This window comes from Ursus arctos, unplaced genomic scaffold (genome assembly GCF_023065955.2).
Source record: "Ursus arctos isolate Adak ecotype North America unplaced genomic scaffold, UrsArc2.0 scaffold_22, whole genome shotgun sequence".
In the NCBI taxonomy this organism is placed as follows: domain Eukaryota; kingdom Metazoa; phylum Chordata; class Mammalia; order Carnivora; family Ursidae; genus Ursus; species Ursus arctos.
In genome coordinates, this window is record NW_026622897.1 from 60,476,726 (window position 1) to 60,494,111 (window position 17,386).

At 53.8% G+C, this 17,386-nt stretch overlaps 1 protein-coding gene across 21 annotated transcripts in view; it reads left to right on the forward strand.

The window, feature by feature from the left end:
* Window positions 1–17,386, forward strand: part of PPFIBP2 (PPFIA binding protein 2) — a 150,839-nt gene that overhangs the window by 53,093 nt on the left and 80,360 nt on the right. For 2 of the 21 annotated variants that reach the window (XM_057316949.1, XM_048217493.2), the window contains exon 1: window positions 12,422–13,015. The exons of 15 other annotated variants lie outside the window; for them this stretch is intronic. In XM_057316949.1, coding sequence (XP_057172932.1) covers window positions 12,968–13,015 — 48 coding nt within the window. In that variant the 5' untranslated portion in view covers window positions 12,422–12,967. Of the gene's footprint in view, window positions 1–11,878; window positions 13,016–17,386 lie in introns of those variants that run through there. 4 more of the 21 variants (XM_057316940.1, XM_057316945.1, XM_057316948.1 and 1 more) reach the window with 4 other exon arrangements.

A 17,386-nucleotide genomic window follows, 5' to 3' on the forward strand; every position in this document is an offset into this window, starting at 1 on the left:
GCGATGCAGCCATTGCAGGGTGGGAGGGAGGAACCTGGGAAGCTTGAGGGAGCCTGTGATTGCCTGAGCTGAGTTTGAGGATGAAAGCCAAAATGCAGTCTTCTAAAGCTGGAGTCCTGCAGACTGATTCCAAACGGGAAAGTACACACTGACGTGGGAAAGGCAGGAATGGGCCCACTAAACTGGGAGGTAGAGGTTGACGTTGGAAACCAAGGCGGTTGAGACATCGTTGTCCAGAGGCCACGTTGTTTGTGATGAGACAGTTTACATGCCGCACGTCCTAGCTGTTCGGGGCCCTCCATCAATACAGCCTTCTACCCGTGCCTCCCTCCGAACGCTGAAGAATCCTTCGTTGTAGTCATGTGGTACTCAGTAGTTTCAGCGTGTAGGCTGCCTGCCTGGTCCCCTGTGGTAGGGAGCGTAGGGACCTCCCAAAGACGTCTGTGTGCTAGTCGCCAGATCCTGTGAATATTACCGAACACGGCCAAGGGGAGGGCAGCGGATTGAATGAAGGTTGCTGATCAGCAGAGTTGAAACAGGAAGAGCAATTGGTGTGGATCGTCCAGGTGGGCCCAGTGTGGTCACCAGCGTCCTTAGGAGGGGGGCGGCGGAAGGGTCGGTGTGGGAGCGGTGGGAGCCGGCCTTTCCAGGTGGAAGCAAGTCAGGAGCCCAGGGCCGCGGGCAGGGGCTGGGGGCTAGCAAGGTGGCCCTCCCCTAGAGCCTCCAGCCGGGGAAGCAGTGCTCCCAGCACCATGGCTTTAGCCCAGAGACACCCACTGGGGACTCCTGACCTCCAGAGCTGTGAGAGCGTCCGTTTGCCTTGTTGGAAGCCACGAGGTTTGTAGTCGTTGGTGAGGCAGCAGTAGGGAACACAGCCGGATGTTGCCTGGAGAAGGTGGGGGAGCCCGTGGGATGGGTCTCTGGTGGGCCTGTTGCCATGTAGGTTTGAGAACCGCCTCGTGTCACCCCCAGATGAAGACTGCCCTCGGTGGGCTCTCAGACTTACGCCACGACCAGACAGAAGGCCGTGTCTGCCCCTCCACCCACCGTTTCCAACCCGTGGCCGGGTTTCGCAGGGGGGCTTTGAGGAGTTTCGTTCTCTCTCCCATCCCAGGCCAGAGGGTCTCTGCCTCCCTGGAGTTCCATCAGGAATTCCGGCTGTTCCCATCCTTCCAGCTCTACGAGGCTGTGCCTGCCTCCCTCCAGTCCACTGTGACCATCTTTTGCCCACCTGTGTGGACAGCTGAGCTTTCCTAGGCCCACTTGCCACGGGTGTGGACACCCTTCCCTCCCTCTGTTCCCGCTCGCCTGACTGGCTCCAGCTGCAGTGTTTAAAGGGAACTTGCTGATGCCTCAGGAGAATTACTGATCCTTAGCGCCTCCATCTGAAATCCTGGATCCAGATGCATTTAGAACCCAGAACTTAGTCAGCTTCAGAAAGGTGAGACCGTGCGTCTACACTGTAGGATATATTCTCTCTCTAGCAGAATGGGAGCAGGAACGCATTGACCTTTCTTCGGCAAAGCGTATGAATATCCAATGAAGTGGGATAAAGAAAAACTATAAATATTCTCCTGCTAGTTCAGGTCCAGTTAGGCTGCCAAATAAATTCGGCACCAGTATCTTTAAAAGCAATACAAAACAAAACCTTTGGGTCTTCAGAGCTTAGGGGTTTCCGAATGGCAGGTCGGGGATGGTGAGCTTATAAGTGGAAGGTTTCCGTGTAGAACACAAAACCTTAAAACCAAATGTTAGCTCTCGGATGTCACTGCTCCCAATATCCATCAGCCAGAATTCTCCTGAAGTCGCTTGTTGACTCTGTCCGTCCTTGGGCTTGCCTGTCACCATGTGCCGGGGGCCCATTGGAAACTTCCAGACAGAGCCTCCTCCTCAGTTCCCTGAATCCTTGCATCAGGCTGCAGAGCAGTTTAGCATGTCCCCTCTCAGCTTGCTCGGGACCTTCACCATCCCGTGACCAAGAGATTCACTGGAGTGGCTTCCCCAGCAAACGCCCAGTCTGCCCAGAGTGCGGGAAGCAGCTCGCGGTTTTATCCTTCACTGCACAGTTTACGATGATTACGTACTTCTGCCTTGTGTGACCACTTCTCTAATACTGACGTTTAGATTCTTCTTCACCTTTCACCAATACATAGCTTTGCTGCAGAGGATGTCCAGGAATATTTGTCTTTCTCTCTAGATAGTTCCATAAGGTAGAGTCCTAAAGGTGGAATTAAAGTAGAGTTAACAGACCAAATACGGGAGACTGTATTAAACTAGAGTTTTAGATAAGCAGTAGATAAATATCTTAATAAGTATGTCCCATGCAGTCTGCTAATCCAAAGGTATTCCTATCTTTACGCCTCTGACACTTTTTTCCCAAACCACTTTTCAGGAAGATTTTACTCATTGATATTTTCACTGGCAGGGTTTGAGGCACATTCTTGATCGACAACAATCACTAAGATAAAACAGCTTTACTATCTCTTAGGAAAAAATGTCTTTTTACCACTTTTGCATTTCTTTGCCTAATGGGAGGCCAAACATTTTTTTTGTATTAGTACTTTTCTGTGTGGTCTCCAAAGTTTTGGTCTCTACCCCTATCTGAAAAACAATTCATTTCCACGTACTCATATACACAGTATTGTCCTAGTGTATGTAAATTATGAAACATGGCCCCAAATGGAGATTTTTTTTAAGGGTCAGGTTAAAAAAATTGCACTAATACTTTCTTCCCACACAGCCCAGAGATCACTCTGGGTGTCCCTGCCGCACCCTGTTCATGTCCTATGCTCTTCTCTCCCCTTCCTGTTAGGGTTTTACTGCTTTTCTTCCATATTGACCTTTTTAAAGCCCTTTTGCTTTATTTGTGGCATTTTCCTCACTTTGTTTTTTAAATGCTGTTTGTAGTGCTTTTTGAGACAAAACTTTAAAAGGACTGTAATTAACTATCTTTCCTGTTTGGGTTTCTTGTGTTCCTTTTATCCCTACAAGGGCTTTTCTTAACCTCAGCTCAAACACTATTCACCTGGATCTTCTCCAGAAAGCTTACGGTTTGATCTAGATCTTAGGGTTAACTTGAATTCACCTGCAGTATTTCTTAGTGTGTGGGGTGAAATACGGATCTAATTTCTGTACTTATTAAAAAAGGATTCTTAAATATTTTTGATCCAAAGGCAGTCAGCATGGTTGTTGGTTTTTCAAGCTCTGTTGCAGAAAACCGCTTATATTAAGATTTACAGATCTGTTTTGAGGTTCTCTACAGTGGTTGGGGGGGAATGCCTTCCTTCGGAAACATTGTTGCATTCAGAGTCTTTTAGAGTAATTACGGCCATCAGCAACCTCTGAATGGTGTTCTTTTAGGGTGGGTCAAAAGTTCATATAAACATGCCAGGATACCAGGACAGGATGTGAAGTTTTGCTTCTGGACAGAGACAGCCTGTCTGTATTAGATCTTGCATGCCTAAAGTCCTTTTATAATCTGGGGGCGTACACATTCCATAGTAGGTCGTACCTGTATGGAAATAGAGGCCAAAGTAGTGAACAAACCCACCAGTACTTTTTCATTGGTTTTAGATAGGTACTTTCAGAAGACTTTGCCATTTCAGTTGTAGTCTGTGGACCAGCAGCCTTGCCATCCCTGCTAGTTCGCTTGCTGCTTGGTGTCTTTATAAAAGGGCAGAATATGGGCCCCCGCCCCTTTTGCCACTGAACCATCTCCCAGTGACTCATATTCACATTAAAGTTTGAGACACACTACTTTAGAACACAGAGACTCACTTTTATTTAAAAAAAATACATGTGGCTTAGAATAGGGACTAATAAGGCAGCTCGAAGGATCAGGCGGGCAGCTTTTATGCCTTCGCATCCCTTGCGTGTTTGTCCTGTACTCCTCTTTAGTCAGCTGGCTTTGCCACATCCCCCCATTGCTGCTCCGTCCTGCGTTGGCCTGGTGTGGTCCAGCTCTGCCTTGTGCCCCCGTCAGCTGTTCTTTCTCCAGAGAAGTGGCATAAACAGGAAGGAGCTTTGTATGTCACTAACAAGAAACCCAGAAGATGGGTGGTCCCAGGGTCAAGTCAGTGGCTCTGGGATGACCTCAAGGGCTCTGGCTCTCCCCGTCTTTCTGCCCCATGATCCTTAGGGGGTTGGTGTTTCCTCAGGGGTATCACTTACAGGCAGTACGACTGTAGCTCTCGGCAGCGTGTCCCGAGGGAGGACTTGTCGTTTCTCCCTCCCCTCCCCTCTCCTCCCCTCCCCTTTTTTCTTTTCTTTTCTCCTTTTTTCCCAATCAGGAAGGGAAATCTTTTTCTCTGAAGCCCTGCAGCAGACTTCCCACGTGCTCCCAAGTCCAGATTTGTTCACATGTGCATACCGTAGCTGCAAGGGAGCCCGGGAAGCAAGTATGGGCACTTTCTTTCACCGTGCTGGGAGGTGGCCTTTGTCCGGAAGGAAGGATGATGGAAGGGAGCGGGCATGAATGGCTCTTAGGAAGACAGCCCAGAGCAACTGCCACATGGCCTCGGACTTGATTTTAGTCTTCTTGTTGACAAATTCTTTTCATGTTTTCTCTCCTGCATTTATTCCGTCTGCATGTGTGTGTATCAAATTCCTAAAGGAGAATCTTAATTGGCTTTTGCGTCAAATCCTCCAGGCCTACAAAGAGATGTTAGGTGCAGAAGAAATGGAAATTAAGGACCCTTCATTTACACACAGCTGTGGTTTGGCTGCCCTTGGGTGTGGTGAGAGGACTGTGTGGTAGAGGACGCTGTCGGGCCACACCGATGTCGGCAGCTGGGGTACACAAGGAAAACAGGGGCTGTGGAGGCAGAGGGGGCTGTGGGGGGATGGGTGGTGGTTCGAACAAGAACAAATAGCAGACGAGTCTGGGCCCTGCCTTTGTCTCAGGTGCAGAAGGAGCTACTGGTCCTAGAGCATCGCAGGCAGCTGTGTCTCCACGGTGGGGCTGGTCTCCTGCTGCGGGGGGCTGGCGGGCTGGACAGAGAACCGTAGGCAGCAGCAAAGACTCTGCCTGGGGATAGTCAGAAACAGGCCAGCCTCCTAAAGAGCCCGTGGAGCAGACCTGCCCAGGATTCAGTGGTGCTGGGTTGTGAGTGAGTTTCCAGAGGTTTGGGGCCTAAAACAGGGTCTTCCCTTCCTTGGCAGGCAGTGGAGTGAGGGAAAGTGGGCTCCAGGCCCAGAGGGTATGTGTGGGGGGCTCTAAGCTGGGGACCCCCTCTGGGGCTTCATTGAGGAAAGGAACCAAGTGCCCAGATTCCCTTGGCCTGGAACTGGTATCTGTATCTGAATTCCAGGCCTCTCACCGGGAAGTCGGTAGGGTAGCTGGGAGCTTCTGATAAGGCACTCCTGTAGGGAAAGCATCCTGGGGTCCAGGGTGAGCGGGGCCTGACCGGCAGAGAAGCTTCTGTGGCGCTGTCCTGTGTGAGCTCAGGAGAGGAAAGGGGCGCCCTTCACATGGGGAAGGCCGGGCCCACCTAGGGTTAGCGCTAGAGAAGATGAAGCTGAGGCCCTGACTGCAGGGCTGAGGCCTCTCTGCTGGGCTGGGCACGGAGCTGAGCTCCACCAGGGGCGGCCTCCTTCCCTGCCCTGCAGCTGCCGCTTTGACCTGTGGCGGAGTGAGGGTGATGCCCTCAGGGAGAGCGTGACCGTTTCTGGTCAAGAGCCCCTCAGTCCCGCCAGATGGTCCTGAAGGCCAGAAAAGCTAGAGGTGCTCATCGGTGGCCCTGACACACAGCACGAGCAGGGGGCATTCATGCCGCTATGGCCACATCCCGGAATCCGGCTGGATCTGAGTGGGGCTTTTCCAGGGCCTGGAAGGGGTGTCCCTGTTCCTCTACGCCTGCTTGCCTTGGCTGGATGGAGGCTGGTTGGGGAACCAGGGCTGAGCTGGGGGTAGAGCCCATCAAAGGACTAGTCTTCCAGCGGGCTCAGCAGGGCTGGGGACAGCCAGCTAGCAGCAGGGTGGTGACTCAGGTCGCTGGGTGATGCCCAAGAGCTGTCAGAGCCAGCAGCGTTTCTGGATGGAGCAGCTCGGGGGCTTCTCTAACCGTCCAGTATAGACGCCTCCTCTCGTCCGATAAAGGGCTAGGTGTAGCTTGCTGTTTAATGGCTTTGGATGCAGGTCAGGGGAATCCTGCATAAAGACCGGAGGCTTCAGGGGCTCAAGATGAAGTCCAAGGCAAGGCTGGCGAAGCCAGAAGCAGCAGAGTGAGGACAAGTCAGGGCGAGCTCAGGCTCTGGGGGGGGCAGAAGAGGTGGGCAGAGAACCCGCAGCGGGACCATACGCCAGGCCTCTCTCTGCAAGCAGGGCTCCCGGCGTGGCTCAGCCACCCAACAGGGCCCTGGCTTTCCTCCACCAGGCTGCAGGCGTCCTGGCCAGTGTGCTGGGGCAGCACCGAAGCAGGGTGAGGAAGCATGGGAGGTAGGGAGGCGTTAAGAGGCCAGTGGCCTGCCACTGGCGTGTGACTTTGGATGACCCTCTTCCCTCCTCTGGGACTCCATCTCCCTACTGGACGTGACAGCTGGTTTGACAGTCGCCTGCGGGATCTGGCCAGGCATTCCATTCCTGGCTTCATGGTCGGTACCAGGCACGGCCTTCCCCCAGCCAAGGACTTTTGGTTTCTAAAGTGGAGACAGGTCAGGGAGCCTCTGCAGGTGCCGTGGCCCCACAGTCCAGGCTTGGCGGAGGCTGACCTCTCAGGAGCATGAGATGGGATGGTGGGGAAGTGAGGCCCTCTCTAGCCTGTGTGGTCACCTCTGCCAGCCTGCCATAGCTTCGGGAGCCCTCGTTTCCCTTCTGCGCTATCTTTCAGGAAACGGAGTGGCCCAGGCCCAGGAGGCACGGGGCCACCCCCTCACTGCTCCACTGTCTTGTCACAGACGACTTCTTCCTTAGCTCTCAGCTCCTCAGACAGAGCCCCCTGCCAGTCCTGCTAGATCAGCTTGCAATCTCTCATTCTGGCCAAAGCAGATCTGTTTACCATATTGAAAAGCAGGAGGAGTTTCAAGAAAAGGTAGGGAGAGAAAGCTGCTCTAGGAGTTCTGAGCTGGGAGCTTGTTTCTTGTGCCCTGTAATTTGTCTCTGTGTCTTTATTCTGCACCCAGGGCCTAGAACAAAAGATGGATCAGGATATGTGCATGTTGATACACTCGTTTTGAAAAGTTACAGGGGTTTTATAGGGAAACTTTTTTCCTCTGGATCTTTTTTTTAAAAATAGATTTTATTTATTTATGTGTATGTATGTGTGTGTGTGTGTGAGAGAGAGAGAGAGAGAGAGAGCATGCACAAGCAGGGGGGAGTGAGAGGCAGAGGGAGAAGCAGGCTCCCAGATGAGCAGGGAGCCTGATGTGGGACTCGATCCCAGGACCCTGGGATCATGACCTGAGTGGAAGACAGATGCTTAACCTACTGAGCCACCCACGTATCCCTTCCTAGGGATCTTGAGAGAAGGGCAAACTTGGTGCTTACATTTCAAGGGGGAAAAAAACTAGAGCTTATGTGAGCCAATTCGCAGTATGAGTTTCTTGCCTTTCCCTTGAGTGAGAGCTGAAAATCATAGGGATAGGCACCAACCACCACTACCGCCACCCCCAGCTGTGCTCCCAAGGAACTCATCCCCTGAGCAGGGCTGGTGTGCTAGTCCTGGTCTTTGTTCCTGTGCAGTACTGGACGAAGCCGCTAGGTGGGAGTCAGGGATAAATGCTAGAAAGTCTAAGTCCCAGGGAAGAAGGTACAGGCTTTATGTAAGAAAAATAGCTTTGTTTATTTCAGTTAGAAAGATGACCCAAGCTCCCCTCGTTAATAAAGCCGCTGGACAGCGTGCCTGGCTCAGGTGGCAGAGTTCTTTCCCATTTTCCGTGGAATCTGCTGCACAAAGGGCAGGCCTGAGAGGCCTCTACTGTTCGTGCTGGGGAAGAGGAAATGGGAGGGCTGAGGGCTGCTCCGGGAGCAGAGACCTGGCCTTCCATTGTCAAGGCAGAGAAGACCCTCTCCAAACCCCTTCGTTCCGGTGCCTTTTGCTGGGGCGCTCTTAGGATGGCTCCTCGCATTCCAGGAGGCATTTCTTGGCCCTGTGCTGCCAGGCCCTGCCCTAGAGGAAACCTGTACCTTGGATTTCTTTAACCCATCTTTCCTGGCATAGCATCTCAGAGTGGGGACCTTGCAGCGACTGTAAACCTTGCAGTTTTCACTTTCCTGGATTTGTGCTGCCCCCCAGTAAACTGTACCCTCCTAAATTCTAGAGGTCTGGCTCCTTTCAGACCTGACTTGAGGAAACTATTTCAGTCCCTAAGAACCAGTGTTTATAAATGACCAGGAACGTGCAAACATTGGTAGAAGAGCAAATAAACCCTTCCCCACCGAGTTTCCTGCTTCAGGCCCAGGGGACATGGTGGCTGATGTTGCCAGGTTAGCATAACTTGGGGTCTGAGCATGTAGACACCCACCCACCCTGCACCCACCAGGAACCTTCTGCCCTTTCAGGCACCACTGGGGGGGAGGGAGGGAGGGAGGCTGGCTCCGGAGGATTCGTGCTTCCAGGCAAACTTTCTCAATACCCTGTGCTTTAAGAAACTTCTGAAAGTGGTTTCCTAACCTCTGACTATTCAAATATGGCCCTGAGATCGTCAAATACCAGCATCACCTGGGAGCTTGTTAGCGATGTGCTGTGTCAGGTCCCATCCTCAACCTTTTGGGTCAGAATCTGCATTTTTGCAAGAACGCCCTCCGACCCAGGTGGTTCATTATAAACGGCGAAGTAGTGCCCTGGCCAGGGGTCAGCAACCCCTGGCCTGCATCTGGCTCGCTGTTTCTTATGCCCCATGAGCTAAGGATGATTTCTATGTTTTTCAGTGATTGAGAAAATATGAGCATATTTTATGTGAAAATGGTCTGAAATCTAATTCCAGTGTCCACAAAGAAGGTGTTAACATAGCCACACTCTTTGGTTTACATGTTAGCGGCGGCTGCTTTTGAGCTTCCAAATGGCAGAGTTGAGTGTAACCGAGACCATATGGGCCGCAAAGCCTAAAACATTTGCCATCTGGTCCTTTATGGGAGAAGTCTGCGGATCCTCGTTCCATCTCCTTGTGGCGGTGGGTTCCCGTGCTTGTGCCCCACGGGGACTTGGGCTGTGGTGGCCAGGATGCTGTTTTACAAGTAGGACTTGCTTACCAGCCCAGAGCACCAGTGTCCTCAGGCTGGGCCCCTCCCTGTCCTCCCCCTCCTCTGCCCTCTCCCTCCGCTCCCCAGTGGCCGGCCCACCGTGCAGCACGCCTGTGGAAGGACACAGACCTGTGTCTGGCATTCCATGGCCATCCTGACACCTGTCACCATGGCCCAGAGCCCAAGGCTCGGGGCTGAGCTAGAGCTCCGGATGCAGGTGACCTGTCAGAATGGCATGTGACCCATGAGACCCCATCAGTCCACAGTTCTGCCGCATCAGATGCCGCTCGCTCCTGGCGGGGGAAGTAGAGCCTTAGGAAGCCGTCCTCAGTCCTCCTCACACGTATACGGGAGTCCAGCCACAGAGGCGACTCTCCTGGGGTTCCCTGCTAAGCCCTGGGATGGGGGGGGGGGTTAGCTACCTGCATTTCCCTGTCCAGACCCGACCACTCTGTCCTCTTAGCTGTGTTTTTAGGCCCCGGATGCTCAGTAGCTCCGTGTCGTGCCCTCAGCTGGCTACCTCGTGTTCCAGACATGATGAGTCCGGTGTGGTTGTTGGGGAGTGACTTGCTTTCGGGAAGGCCTCCAGGGCTTTCAGGGTCACCATAAGAACTCCTATTTGTGTGCCCCCTGTGGTTCCTGAGAACCTCTTCAGCAGTGCGGCCCAGGCAGGCGGTACGCCAGATAGCAGGACCATCCCCCACGCTCCTTTAAGGGAAGGTTAAACCTTTCAGGATAACTGCATAGGCCAGATAAAGCCCAGGCCCTAATCCTTTGGGAGTCACGCAACGTTCTGATAATCTAGAAACTTTGTTTTCAGAGAAATAGTGGTTTATACCTCCAAATAGTACTTTTTATGTATGTATTTTATGACCCTATTCAGAGGCTTGTCTTATCCCCCCAAAGCCTGCCTGTGGACCACTGAGAGGTGCCCCAGGCCGGGATGGCCTCCTGAGTGAGGTGGTGCAGCCATGGGTTTGTCTGCCTTGCCAGCGGGATGACGGGGCCATAGCCACCTGCCACCTGCCACCTGGGGTTAGTGAGTGAAAAGGTGTGTATGGCTCCCGTGTCCTAGGTCGCTCTGCCCACCAGCCACACACATGTCCTGCTCCTAGGTCTTTTCGAGTGTTACTCTGTGATTTTTTTAGTTGAATTATAAAATACACTTTTTTTTCCTCCCAAGGCTGAGGTAGCAATTGCTACTTGAGGATACCATAAAAATATGTCAAGAATTTAGCTGCAGCTTGTCTGGATTCCTCCCTCCTCTCCTTTCCCTTTCTCCACCCTCCCGCCTCACATTTGTCACATGTGAGGTGAGTTAAGAGATGAACATCAGCTCCACCTTTTCCTCTCGGTGGAGCATTGCTACCCTGGGGAAACACACCTTCAAGACTCGTGTTCTCCTAGTAGAATTTTAGGCTTATCTTGCCGGTCTTAGCACGTGAGCCTCACTCTTTCACTCAAAGAATGTTTAAGTTCTTATTGTGTGCGAAAGAATTGTGATAGGCATGGAGGTCAGAGCTCAGACACATGTTCTCCAGTCTGGTGCAGTGCACAGACCTGTCAGCGGTCCATGGTGGTTCTGTACAACAGGACAGGTGGTGAAGTGGAGAGGGGTATGGCTGCTGAGGAGGGGCTGCCACTGGAGCCAACCCCACGGGCAGGTGGGAGCTAACAAGGTTGAGAGAGGCCACCACATTGCTGCCTGGTCCTTTCCTTCCTCCTCACACCAGAACCTACTGAAGACGACCGAGCCATGACCCAGGGGGTGCAGGGGCTGGGACTGTGCCCCGTCTCTCCCCATCCAGCCCCCAAACCCACTCTGCCTCTTCTTCCCTAGGGCCCCAGAAACACCTTGACCACATACTATGTGATGATTCTTTATTTGCTCAGGGTAGGAAGTCTGTTTCATTTGCTTTGGACGCCGGGCAAATGCATGTTGACCAAATGAATTCTTCCTTCGGCTTTCCCAGACGTTCAGACAGAAAAAAAAAAACAACCCAAAGCTTTACCTACCCCTGCAACCTTAGAGAGCTGTTTCCCCAACACATCGGACCCTAGTCTGGTCAGGGAACTTGGACCAGGTGGGGCCCAGGCCTTGATTGAACTGGGCCAGAGGCGAGAAGGGCCTAGAGCTCAGCACAGGGACAGCAGAGCCTGCTTTTCCTTTCTAGCCTCTGATCTGGGTGTGTCTCCAGGAATTTACTCCTCCCCTCGTGCCAGCTGCTGGCCGGAGCTCTCCCGCTGCCGCCTCTGATCTCTGCGGACTGGGCCTGCTGGCGATTGTGCTGCCGGGCCCGCTTCTGGCCAGGGCTGGGTGTCCAGGCCATGGGAAGGGGCGTGCCGCAACCCAGTAGAGCCTTTTCTTCGGGCCTGCAATTGCAGGAACCCCCCTGGCGACCCCTGAGGGCCCCGGGCAGGCCCCCGCCGTCACAAGATGTACGTCTGCCAGTCATTTGCAGCCGCAGAGCTCGGAGGCCTTGAGGCTTTGTGTGCAACCACAGTTCCCGCTGTGGCCACATCAAGGACCGCTTTCATAATCCCTCTAGCCGAAGGCCGCACGTTAAGGGCCAGGCAAGGGAGAAAAGCTATGTTTAGGGAAGCTCTCAGAGGAGTGGGGGGTGAGTGGCGGTGAAGGGCAGCCTTGTGGGGGAGGAGGGGCAGGCCGTGCCGGGGAGACCACCCTGGGAGGCCAGCCCAGGAAAACAGGCACAATTGCCTGTCTCCCCCAGCCCCTGCCCTCCCAGGGCTCCTCCCCAGAGCTCTCCCTACATCTCGTGGGCACCCGCATGAGGGGGCCTCGCCTTCCCCCCTCCGTGGCTTCTGAGGCAGCTAAGCTGGAGCGGGGGACACCCAGCAAGGCAGGCCTCGGGCTCAACAGGAGCTGTACCCATCCCAGAGCTGACTGTGCCCCAGGAAGGCCTGGTCGTGGTGGTGGCTGACAGCAGCCCCAGGCCAAACTCCCCGATGGCAGATGTCCCCTGGGTAGTAGCAGTTGGCCCCTGGCAGACAGTGCCACCAGAGCCAAGGACAGCAGACACCCAGCGGGCCAGCAACCCAGACCGGAGCTGGTTCTGAATATGTTCTTTTTTGGAAATGACAGTCTTTTCCTCAGGGCCCAGCCTGACACCCGCCTGGAAAAGGGGTAGGCGTGGGCTTCGGGGTGGGGGTCAGGCTGTGTGTGGGAACCAGCAGCTCCTCCAAGAGCAGCACTTATTTTTAGTCTTCTCCCCAGTCCCAAATAAACTGAGAGCAGCTGGGAGCCTGTGGGTAAACGCAGAGTGGAGCAGAGACAGGAAATCAGGGTCTCTCGGTAATGAGTTCCAGCCACTGCAGAAAGGGGAAGCCAGACGAGGAATTTTCTTCAGGACTGTTTCCCTCTGGCAGGCTCTGGTATTATCACCAAAAAGAACGTTCGTGTGTGTGTGTGTGTGTGTGTGTGTGTGTGTGTGTGTGTGTTTACAACTCCTGTCCAAGTCTGTCCGTTTTCCCTACCTTTTTGCTAGGTTTGATTGCTCGGCGGCTCTAAATCCCAGCGCTGGTGCCTGTGTGTGTCTGGGGGCGGAGGGGGAGGGCTCTGGAGCAGCACGGTCCGGGCTGAGCCCTTGTGTATCTGTAACTGTTTAGGGAAAGGCTGAAGGACAGGGGCCGGGGAAGTGGGGAAACCTGAACACAGCTTGACGTCCCGAGGGGGAGGGGGCAGACGCAAGGAAGAAGAGAGAATTTGGTCTCTAGCCAGAGAAAGGGCTTTTCCACCAAGGAATCTAACTGCGGACATGGGTGCCCAGCATGGATGGGGACATTGATGTGTACAAGCACTTTGCGTGGCTGAAGAGGGTAAGTGACTGGCTGCTTTATCTGGGTCTCCCTGGAGATGAGGGCAAGAGAGACGCTGGAGGGGGGAGCGGGGGGGGGGAGCATTTGTCCGGCAAAGCCCTGTCGTGGCCAAGTTCTCCATGAGAATCTAATTATAGGCACTAGGGGAGAAAACAGTCAGCTGTCTTTGTTTCTCCACTGACGTTCTGGTGAATGAACCTCTGTACAGAAAGGCACGAACGGAGTGAAGAAAGTTAGGTTAACTCTGGCGCTGAAACAGCTGGAGGCTCCAAACACTGTGACCAGAGAAAGGTGTCCCACTGCCGTGCGGTTCGAGGACGCAGAGAGGCAGCTGCTGCCTTGCAAGTTCAGACCTCGGAGCTGCTCCGCTCTGATGTCCCCGGGGCAGAGTGCTCGCTGCTGTCAGTGGGAGAGCTTCTGTGTTTCCCGAGGAAGCCTCCTGGGGACTTCTCTTCTGAGCGCTCTGAAGCCAAGGGTTGGGGCTGCAGCTTGTTGATGCCCTTTCTGTAGGGGACGAGCTCAGGCGTGCGGTGCGAGCCGCGAATGAATGAATGGAGTGGATGTTGGGCTGGAGTGGCACCCACACTCGCAGAACTCGGGCTCTTTCCTCCTTCGTGACCATCTTTAAACCGGCCGAGATGGTTGTCTGTGCATTTTCACACGGAGGCTGAGTGTTTCTCAGAAGCAGGAAGGGCAAAAAGCGGCTGACAGATAAGAGATTGGACCTTGTAACAGAGGAGGGACAGGACGTGTCCAGCTCGCAAGGCCCCCGATCCCCACCCCCAGACGCGGGGACACTGGCTTTTGCGGGCACCCTCTGCAGCATGCATTCTGCAAATATCTATAGAGACGGGGGTGCTGGGCGTCCGGTGGTGAGCAAGGTGGAAGCCGGTTCTACCCTTGTGGATCGGCCCTCCGATGGGGCGGGCAGAGGGTACCGTCCCAGTAAATAAAGCTGAAGTTACAAATTGAGTGCAGTGAGGAACGGGCACGTTAATAGGCACCATGGAGGGCGAGGAACGAGGAGGAGGAGCAGTCAGGGAGCCCTCCGAGCAAGGAACACTTCACTGAGACCTGAGAAGTAGGAGTGAGTCAGGTGGAAAGTGAGGGGAAGAACATTCCAGGCAGAGAGGCTAGTGTGTGTAAAGGTCCTAAAGCAAGAGGGAGTTGGGCAAGCTTCAAGACGGAGAGAAAGCCCGTGTGGCTGAGCTCCGTGGTCGGGGGGCTGGCAGATGCCCGCTCACACAGGGGAGGGGGGGGGAGGGTACGGGTTGTGGGGGACATGGTTTGTGTGATGGGGGACTTCTGGCAGGAGAGTGACCTGGGACACACGGGGGGAATCCAGTTTGTATTTTAGGAAAATTACTCGCTGGGATGTGGTGTATGGCAAGCCGTGGTGTGGAAAGTAAGGCGGCTGCACAAAACTAGAGCATTGGGGCCACACTGGGACCAACTGGTACAAACCCTCCATTTAACAAAGCCCCGGAGAGCCTAAGGACCTCGTGATGATTAGTGTTAGAGCTGCTTGTGGTGCAGCCTGACCTTGAACCCTGCTTTCTGTCCCCCAGGCCAGTTCTCTTTCCTCCTCTCTTTTGCCAAACATGTAGGAAATTATTGGTTTAGAACCCAGCAGAAATGCCGTGTGTGCTCAGCTCCTGCTCCGCTTTGGGACGGGGGCGCTGCAGCCAGCGGAGAGTGCGCTGAGGGGTCCAGACATTTTGGCAAAGGTTTGGATCCATTATCTGAAGCATTCAAAAGCCTTCACTGGAGATTCTGGGGGAAATAGGGGAGGAGTGCACTTGCGATCACTTCCCATCACTGAGTTTGTTTCCCTATGTATCCAGACGAAGCTGTTAAGTCAGCAGGTCTTCCAGCTGTGATGTGCCTGGGACCATCGGCGCACATCCCAGTGGCTCAGACCCCACACCTCGTGCCCAAGTTCTGTCTGTAGAGGAACTGATTTCGCATGTGCCGCGATGTCAGAAGGCCCTTTGTCCTGAGACCCAGGCTGTGCAGGCTGGCTCCTGTGCACAGTGCAAGTCAGCTGAGGGAAGCTCGAAGCAGGGAGACGTTAGAAACCACTGGGATGACTCCTAGCAAAACAGATATTTTTCTTCTACTTCTAGAAAGTTAAGGATCATTAAAAACAAAGCACAAAGCATATGACCTAGGAAGAATAATCAGGTATCTCTACCCGAAACACTACTGCCAGATTCTTCTCTTTTAAATCCCCTTAAAAAAAAATCCCTTCATCTTGTGACCCTAATCCTGAGCTCCCAGGACTTGCCTTTAGTCTGGAAAAGAAAGCCAGGCTCACCTGCCTGTGTGACCTTTGAGAGTTTTTGCAACCCAGCCTCAACTTATCTTTTTAGTCTCATCCTTTGTATCTACTCTGAGCTTCCGCGTGTGCTCCCTCCCTTTTCTGGACTTATGCCCAACGCCCTCCTCACTGCCACCCACTTCATGTGACGCCATCAAGGCGCTTGTTTTCCAGCAGTCCTCGCTGACCCCATCCCTGCAGTGGGCTCCTCCCGTCTGCCCGGCTCACACCTCCCTTCTCCCGCTTGTCCTCAAGCCGAAGTGGCTTGGAGAGTGGGTTTCAATTGGCCCAGGGTTTTGAAGGTACAAACACTATCTCCTTCATTTTCTCATGCAGAAGGGGTGACTCTAGAAGAGATGGATGAGGGGTGACCTGGGGCACAAACTAGAAACCCTGGCCCTTAGGACCAGCCTGGGAGGGCAGGGTCTCAGAGCAAGACCAAGTCTCTGAATCTGGGGGCAACGGGGGAGATGCCTGTAGGCAAGGAGGCACAGAGCTAGCAGGGAAGCATTGGCTCAGAAAAAGGGGACATTGTTCTGTGGCCTTTGGGGGATGGGGTACCATGTACTATTGTAATTAAGAACACGTGGTTTGAAGTAAGGCCCACACTGGAATCTTGGCCTTGCCGCACCTGCTAGCCCTGTGACCCGCCGTGGATTTCTTCATCTCTGAAATAAGAAGGTAATAGTGCCAGCCGCAGACAGGTTTTGCACGGGTCAGGTAAGCTAATGTCTGCTTCTGGCCACTGTGAGGGAGGTGGGAACCAAAGGGGGAACGGTGGGGCCAGTCGGGTTCTCTCCTAGCAGCACATGCTAGTCCGTTCCTCTCCAGCTCTCGGCCCCTTGCTGCGTGCCACGTCGAGGTCTCGAACTGAAGACCTGAAAGAGGCAGCTGTGACCCGGCCCACAGGGAGTAACCAGAGGCCCCAGCAGCTGCTGGCTCTGGCCGGCTTGGCCGTGGCTGCTGAGCGAAGGCTGACTGGAGCTGCTCCTTCAGCTCCCTCGCCAACAGAGAGAGCCCAGGGACAAGGCAATGTGCTGCAAGCATCCAGAGGGCCTCTGCCCCTCAGCTCTTTGGTTCCTGACTGACTCACCAACGGCTCACAACTGCCCTGCTTTGAGATCAGTGGATCCAGCCCACGTAGTCATGAAAGAGTGTCCAAAAATACTTCCAGGCAGGGTCTGCGGGGCCCACCCGCTGCCCTCTGTGTGGAGCTTATTTTCCCAGGAACAGAAATCCCACCACTGTCAGCGTCTTCACACTGTTGCTGGTTTCTAGCACATTCAGTGTTCCTGCCAGCTTCCAGGCCGCAGTCACAAAAGAAAAGGGAATTACCGTGGGTCCCCTCTGCAATGAGCTTGGGTTCTGTAGTAGAATGTGGAATGAACTCAAGCTGCTGATGGGAGACTTTATTTTGTGTCATCTGGTACTCCAGTGATTGTTCCAGTGGCCTGGGCCAGAAGAGCCGCAGGACAGATAGACACACAGGCATCCGAGCTCCAGACCTTGACTACCTTGCACTCAAGTTGGACTGCAGTGCAAGGGGGAGACGTAGGCAGCAGCCTCTGAAAGCCACTCCTACGGGCTGACAGCAGGGATCCTGGATCCAGCTCCTTAGGCTCACGTCTCCTGTCCGTGTGACCTTGGGTGATTGGTTTAACCCCCCAGGGATTCGGTCTCCTTGACTGTAAAATATGGATAGATAATTCGATATATGGAAAATGCTGAGAAAACGCATTGCAGGCATTCGTTATGGTGGCAGTGATCTGGACCATCAGCCTTTGGTTGCTCCATAGTCGTGGGCTCCACCATGATTCTGGGTGGAGAGCTTTTCCAAGACCACGAGTCAGGTAACAGCGGGTATGGTCACTCAAGGGTTCTAGCTGTTTGCAGTTTCCTGTAGGTACGTGCCCTCTTTAGCCGATGTACCCAACGTGCCCAAGCATCCTATTCCTCGGTATAATTGAGGAGCTAGAATTCCACCATCTCTGACCTCTGGCACCTGTGAGTCCTGTCTGTCAGCTTCTTGGAGAGGCCCCGAGGCCTCTTTC